Source organism: Cyprinodon variegatus, unplaced genomic scaffold (genome assembly GCF_000732505.1).
Source record: "Cyprinodon variegatus isolate N-32 unplaced genomic scaffold, C_variegatus-1.0 Scaffold11, whole genome shotgun sequence".
In the NCBI taxonomy this organism is placed as follows: domain Eukaryota; kingdom Metazoa; phylum Chordata; class Actinopteri; order Cyprinodontiformes; family Cyprinodontidae; genus Cyprinodon; species Cyprinodon variegatus.
Window position 1 is genome coordinate 2,155,792 of NW_015150464.1, and position 7,934 is coordinate 2,163,725.

Here is a 7,934-nt window from a genome sequence, read left to right on the forward strand (position 1 = left end):
GAATTTTTTCTTAGAATTCTGACTTTTTTCTCAAAATTCAGACTTTTTTCTTAGAATTCTGACTTTAATCTCAGAATTCTGACTTTAATCTCAGAATTCTGACTTTTTTCTTAGAATTCTGACTTTAATCTCAGAATTCTGACTTTAATCTCAGAATTCTGACTTTTTTCTTAGAATTCTGACTTTAATCTCAGAATTCTGACTTTAATCTCAGAATTCTGACTTTTTCTCAGTTTCTGACTTTAATCTCAGAATTCTGACTTTAAACTCAGAATTTTGGATCTTAATGTAGATGGGCACCGTGAAGGAAGAGATGTGTAGCACTTAGTTTCCCTGACAAAGATGTGAGTTGTTTGAGGTGGCCAGTTACACATTGGTGGAAAATGACGGAAATAGGCAATTTTTTATATGCCCGAGGGGTCCCCTCATTAATTGAGGAGCAGAAGGTCATTAAAACAAGAGAGCTAGTCTCTAAAACAGACATGGCTATGGCTTGATGCTAACATGTTTGTTATCTGTCAGAATTCTGAGATTAAAGTCAGAATTCTGACTTTTTCCCCATACTAAACTGAAATAAAATTTAAAAATCAGTTTACTTATTTTTTTTTCAGTGGCCCTAATCCTCTTCCGTATAACAGTGGTAGCTAATACAATCCATACTAATCAGATATATCTGAAAGTCTCGACTTGAATGTGTCCAGGTCAGATATCAGTCTTATTTTATCCAAAGTCTGTTAGCCGCCACAGAAATCCCCCTATTACCTCTATTAAACCTAGCCTCCTCCAGTAGCTGCTGATTTGAGGTTTAAAGGCTCGGTCATGCTCTCCGACAGTAAAAAGAGCAAATACCATGGGGCCAAACCATTTAGAGCTTTAAAAGCAAGCATTCAAAGTTTAAGCGAACTGTCTGAGTCAAAGATTTGATAAATACACTGAGAGAGGAAGTTATTCCACAGAGCCGAGCATTTAAACTGACCTCTACTTTTATTGGTAGCTGTTGTACAGAACAAATCCATCTTTTTTTCCCGCAGTAACAGAATTTATATTGTTTTGATTTATTCAGTGGAGGAAAAAAAATAATCCCACATTCAAAAATAATTTGTGTGGGTTTGGAACTGGACCAAAGCAGAGAGAGGAACTGGGAGGGGAACTGATCCACACGGATGGAGCTGAACTAAAACACAAAGAAACTCTTTGATCAACCACAGGCAAAGAAAAAAACACAAAGAAGTACCTATGGTTAAACCTTTTACATTACAATGTGCAATAAAAATAGGGTTAAAAACTGATGGATCATGAAACAATTTTTTTTTAATCTATTCAAGCCCTATTTATAAGCGCCCCTGAAAATTCCAATAAAAGTATATTTTTATTTCTTATTTTTGTGTTGATTAGCAATCCTTCTTGTGTTTTTATCTTTCTACTGCTGTAAATGAACACGTAAAGGCAAGACCTTTTGCTCTCAGCCTCGTAGTCGCGGTTTAATTTAAAAGGAAAATAACATTTTTTAAGCTCTGAATAGCATTACTTGTCTTTATTCAGAGTGTCTATGAAACAGGCAAGGTGACAGTGATGGGTTGGCAGCATCAGAGTCTAAAACATGAAGAAGAAAAAAGTCTTAAAACATTTTGCTTTCTAGCTGTAATCTTTTCCTTTGGATCCAGCACACATTTCAGATCAACAAGTCGTTTTTTTATTTCGAGTGCTCGGCTTATTTTCCAAGTGGGCTCTTTTATATTTTCTTTTCCAATTTAGAGTTTTAAAGTGCATTACTCAAACTTGTTACTCAGCCAGCCATGACACTAACATGCACTCAGGGGACATTTTGACATGAATTTGTGGCACAAGAAGCTGCTGTAAACTGTCTGCTTTCCCATTACGAGGCAAAGCTAAAAAAGACACAAGCCGTGAGAAAACCGGTTAGTTATTTATCGTCAGCGTCGTGCTGCAGAGGCCAGTTTACCTCCTCTTGCCAACCACCCTGAGGGCCACCCGGAGCTCCATCCTGAGAGCATAGCAGCAGCAGTGGCGGCGATGGCGACAGTATTAGAGTGACAGCTCATAACAGCTGTTAGGGTTGAGAGGTGAGGCTGAGAAAAGACAAATGAGGTCCTTTTACTAATGAGGCAAGAGCTCATCCCTCCCCGTCCCTCTCAGCTGCAGCGGCGTTATCGGTATGCATCTCGCTCTGCTTCCTCTTTGTTTCCCGCCGCCTCCGAGGATTCTGCCTCCAGCATGGCAGCTCAGAGGAAAACACTCCTCAAAAACCAGCGGTGTGATGGCAGTGACATTTGAATGAAGCCTGGTTCTTTATTATCAAAAGGCGCCACTTTAAACATATGGAGGAAATCTGATTTGCTTCGTTCACACAGAATCTGTGTCTCATGACGTCTGCTTTGTTTCTCTCCATGTAGCTAAATGTGTTTGCTGACTGGTCACCTTATGCTAAGCTGCCCTTTGATGCATCTACACATGCATCACGCTAAAGTACTGAAACCCATTAAGCCCTTTCACATTTTGTTTAGCTATGAATACAAACTTTGTGACAGATCCACATAAGGAGGGAAATGATTCAAGATTTTTGAAATGTTTTACTTCCAAGTGCATTTTTATTCTGTCCTTCAGAGTAAATACTTTAAAACTGCATTTCTATTCGATTACAATTGCAAGTAATTTGTAAATAAGTAGTTTCTGTCTACCAGCTTTGCACATTTAGATTCAGATTATTTTCTATTCTTTTGCCAAATTATAATAAAGAGAGAACTTGGTGAACATCAACTCTTGCCATAGATCTTAACTGGATTTAGGCCTGGACTATGACTAGGTCTAAACTAGATCTAAACCAGTCCATTGCAGTCCTTTTGAAAGCCTCTTACAGGTTTTCTTCCAGTGCCATCCTGTGTTAAGTGTAATGATCTCGGTTCTGTTGGTTTTCTCTAAGTTTACAGTTTCATGTTTCTTTTCTAGCTTTATTGATGTGTTTTGGATTTATTTTAGTTTCTTAGGTTTTTCATCGCTTGTCCTCTGTTGCCCCCTTGTGTTTTCTTTTTCCTTGGCTTCCTCGTCAGACCAACTCACACCTGCTCCTTATCAGCTCGTTAGTCCTGCCCCTTTTTTCAGTCAGCCATAAATAAACTCCCTGTTCAGTCCTTCAGTGCTGGTTCCTCGTCTTACTTCGTCTCACCCTGGCTCCTTGTGATGGTTATCCCTTGATGTCTCCATGGTTCTGGCTTGTGTTTTCTTTTTATGTTGGATTTTTGGATACCTGTTTTTGTTGCCTGATCTTTCATTAAATATTTAAAGAACTCACCCCTGCCTGTTAGTCTCTGCATTTGGGTCCTCACAAAATCCTCCAAACAAATCGTAATGTTTCACCATGTCTTACGGTTGTAGTTCTAAATGGCATGTAGTTTTTTTTATTTTTTTATTTGGGCCAAACGGTTCAGTTTTTGGCTGACATGGCCAGAACATCTCACTCCAAAAGTTTGTTGTGTTTTAAACAGCGTGTGGCAATCCTCAAAACCTATGTCATGTGTTTCCACCCTTTAAACCTTGCTTTTCTCTTCCCACTCTTCCGTAAAAGCCCAATATGTGAAATGAAACACTAACAGCTGTTCAGTCATTAATTTTCTCCTACCGAGTTCTTAATCTCTGCAGCTCCCCCAGAGTTACCGTGGGTCTCTTGGCTGCTTCCTGAATCATTTTAAGAGACACTTTTGCCTTTTATTAAAGCCAAAAAGGGGTGTTTAGTGCCACAGAAAAAAAGCATGACTGTAGATTTTTGTTTTGAATTTTAAATGAAGGAACAAGAGTTTTTGATTTTATTGATTTTATTCTTTTTCTTTAATGGGACATTTACTAATTAGAAGCATATACCATGCAAACTATTAATGATGAAGTAACCCTAATGAAAATATATTGTTTCTTTGAAATGTAATGTACAATTTGCATAGAAATATCTGGAGAAATAAAATGCTAAAATGGATTTTTCTTTTTTTATGACTTTTATATTTGAAAATATTGCTCAGCTCTTCAGGATTTTTTGGGACAGAGTTCTTAAGAACCACACAGGAGGGTCTAAACAATCACATTTGGCTCTAGAGTTTGCAACCCCTGGTCTAGCTGGTGACCAGACCTCCATAGGTTGTAGACAATATATTGCAATGTTGTTTTTTTAAACAAATCTTCCAATAAATGTGTGAAAACCTATCTGTCTGCACTACTTCTTGGTCTTTCTGAACTTTTTCTGTATAAAAATGAGAATACAAGAGTCTGATTATAAATGAAGATCTGCATTTTATTTGTATAACCTTTTTAAAATCACTAATCATTTTACTTTGACTTTGTATTGGTCTATTCGTTAAATTACTTTTTTTTTAATTAAGTCTGTTCTAACTAGATACAGGTTTCATTATTTCAAGTGATATGAGAGATAGGAACATTTCTGCCAGGAACTATAGGGACCCTATTTAGGAATGGCTGTCCTTTGTTAATAACTTGTCATTCACAGGCTTAGATACAATTTTGCAGTTAATAGTTTGGTTCTGTCTGTGCAGAGTAATGTATTTTTTCTGCAAAATAAGTTGTGCGTCAAACTGACTGCAGCCCATTAAGGGGAGCTCAGCGATCACGGCAAACATTGGGTGTGAAGGAAATAAATGAAAGTAGGCCACCAGACACAGCAACGCATCATAGGAGGCATTTGAATTTCCAGGCGCTGCAGTAAATCAAGTTAAGCAGCAGAGAAAAACAAAAACATCGACCGTGCTGCTTTTTAAAAATGTGCAGTCTCTGCAGCTGATCCGCGGGCTTTTAGTCGGCGTATGTCAAATCCTCTGTGCTGAAAGTCGTTTAGAAAGTGACATTTTACAAAAAGGTGGAGCAGATTGGCTTTTATTTTGAAATTGACTGTGCTGCTCCTCTGTCCCTGAGAGCTGTTGTAAAGTTATCTTTCCAGAACCGCATTATGCACTATTTTCAGATCAATCTCTCTTTATGTACCATTGGCTGTGATTCATTTAAAAGAATCAGATATTGATCCCAGCTCTCTTGTCCATGAGATGCTTAGCAGGGTGACATTCAGTTCCCTCATTGCCCATTTTCCCCTAACTCTAACACTGCAGAGACGGATTGATGCTGCGAAGTGTTACAGTACCAAGCGTTATCGATTTCCTAACAGAGCTTTGTGTCTACTTCTTTTCCTGATGATCCAATTCACTGATGCTACATGCTTTCCTCACACCCGGTGGATTGTTTGCTTGACGAAACGAGACTCATGCAGCTCCAGAGGCTGAGCGAGGCCGAGTCAAAGCTGGGATAAAAAGTGTCAGAGTACAGAGCGCATAACCCCAGTTTAATTTTCTCTTTCCAGATGGACTGGCTCGCACCTGAGATGTGAACCGTGTTATGTGAGCCGAGGTGTTTTCCCACCTTGCCGGTGGTGGGAAGAGATGCTGCGCGCCGTTACCATGGCAGCAGAAGTTCTACTTCTTCTTGGGTTCCTGATGAGCGGCACGCTGTGCAATCCCATAGCGACCCTACCGGTGAGCCGGGATCGTCTTGAGAAGGCGCTGACCCAATCCAGGGAGGACAAACAGCAGGAAAAGCAGGGCCCCGAGGAGCCTCTGGAATATGCTGCTCAGGAAAGAAATACCTTTGGCCCCAACAGGACTGCCCTGGATCTCAGCAGGCCGAACTTTAGCTCCCTGACACAAGGGTCCAAAGTCAGTACATCCCAGGAACAGTGGACCGAGCAGGAGGCTCTAAACCAAATAGACGAGGGCCCCACCAGCGACGTTGCTCGGTCCCTGGATGCCATTGACGAGTATGCCTACCCAGACTACAGAGGGAAAGGCTGCATGGATGAGAGCGGCTTTGTGTTTGCCATCGGCGAGGAGTTTACCCCGGGCCCTTCAACATGCCCTTGCCTCTGCACAGACGAGGGCCCTCTCTGCACCCAGCCCGAATGTCCCAAGGTTCACCCTCGCTGCATTAAAGTGGACACCAGTCAGTGCTGCCCTCTGTGCAAAGAGAAAAAGAACTACTGCGAGTTTCGAGGCAAGGTCTACGCCTCGCTTGAAGAGTTTAAGGTGAGCTCTTTTTAACGCTTTTCCTCCTCGTTCACATGCTCCGACCTGAAAGAATTGCTGACCAAACGCTCCACGATATCAATGGAGTTTATCGCCGGCACTACACAGAAACAAGTAACCTTGCCTTGCAGCATACAAGCAAGCACTCAGGCAGATTTATAATGGCAAAGGTCAGCACATGTTTTTTTCTTCTTCTTTTTTTTTTGTTCCCCCTCACAAAATGTTACCGGAGGCTGAATTTAGCCACGCAGCTTCAGCAGAGTGTTTCCATATTCAGTTAGTCGATCCAAAGGGTTACAGCGCCCATAATGTTCCAGCTCTGCAGGGCACACTCATACGTGTGGGTGTTTGGGAAAGACACTGAGACACATCACTGAGGTCTTTACTCTTTTATCTTCTGTCACGTCTTTATAAAGAGGCTTGACTCTGGATTGCACCACTGTCTCAGTGCTATGTCTTTTATGAGGCAATAGATTTAACCCTAATGCTCCTTTTTATGTATGTAGCGTCTCCACAGATGGTTAAGCCTAATATGGAAAATCTGCCTCTAAATCTGCCCCGCTGGCATCTCTTCGTTAAGTCTCAGCTCAGGGGATTCTAACAGAGGGCTCTACTTCCAAAAGCAGCATACGTCAGGCTCTGGGCTGTGTGTAGGGGAGGTGCAACAGGCTGTTTTTTTATGCTTGATTGCTACGTTCTGGGGCATTGTGCTAAGTGCTACCTCACTCCATTTTTCACAGTGGAGTGCCGTGCGGAGGCACAAGCTTCAGCAATCTGCAGCAGCGCTGGCAGAGTGAGTCTGTTGTTAGGACTAGAGGTGTATGACTTCATATAAGCAGCTGCAAAATGAAAGCTGCACGCACTGAATGTAAATCAAACTGTACCCCCTACACCCCCCCACCCCCCAGCCTTTGTTTCACCTTTTCTCCCCCTTTTTTCAGACACACTGAAACACTCGGATGGCCGATTCTGTCAACGCTCAGGGGAAATTGAAAGCATCTCTCTATTGTTTCCCAGTTCCTATTGATTTCTCCTTATCTTCTGATTGAATAGCGTAGTTCAATTCTCGGTTCGGCCCTCTCAAAAATGAGGCGCTCATTGGCAATAAAGCTGAGAGAACTGAGACTCCCCGATAGATGTAGCTTTCTGATGTTGAAAGCATACTTTCTTAAACAATAAAGGCAGCTGGGAATTTTTATTTCTTCGTGTGTTTTCAGGAGCATTAGATACACATCCTTAGGGAGACCTCCACAGCCCTCGAACTTTAACACATTTGGTCACGTTTCTATTAGAGGTAGACAGTTCCATCAGCCGGCTGATATTTTTGGCCGATATTAGTGTTCTGTTTTTTTTGTATGGACATCGTCTGCCATGTGCATGCTTTCACTTATTCGTTAGAGCGTTCAGTGTTGCTGCTCCATACATCTGCTTGTTAACTTTTTGTTGGATTTGTTAACAAACGTTATTTTTGTTCAGATTGAGACTTGTGTAACATTTGAAATCACATTAGCAATAGGAGCTTCAAAAATAGGCCCAAATATACACAAACAAGTAGAACTGTTCTATAAAGGTTGCATTTTTTTATTTGACGGAGATGGAGTTTATTTTATATTTATATATAAAATAAACAATAGATATTTCTTTTTATTTGGGTATTATTTTATGTTAAATAATTTATTTTAATATATTATTTTATACCTTATTTTTTATATATATATATATATATATGTGTGTGTATGTATATATATATATATATGTGTGTGTATGTGTGTATATATATATGTGTGTGTGTATGTGTGTATATATATATGTGTGTGTGTATGTGTGTATATATATATGTGTGTG

The 7,934-nt window shown here is 40.4% G+C and overlaps 1 protein-coding gene across 1 annotated transcript in view; it reads left to right on the plus strand.

Moving 5' to 3' along the window:
• vwc2 (von Willebrand factor C domain containing 2) overlaps window positions 1-7,934 on the plus strand; it is a 76,865-nt gene that overhangs the window by 20,435 nt on the left and 48,496 nt on the right. The window contains exon 2 of the mRNA XM_015380583.1: window positions 5,372-6,089. Coding sequence (XP_015236069.1) covers window positions 5,451-6,089 — 639 coding nt within the window. The 5' untranslated portion in view covers window positions 5,372-5,450. The remainder of the gene's footprint in view (window positions 1-5,371; window positions 6,090-7,934) is intronic.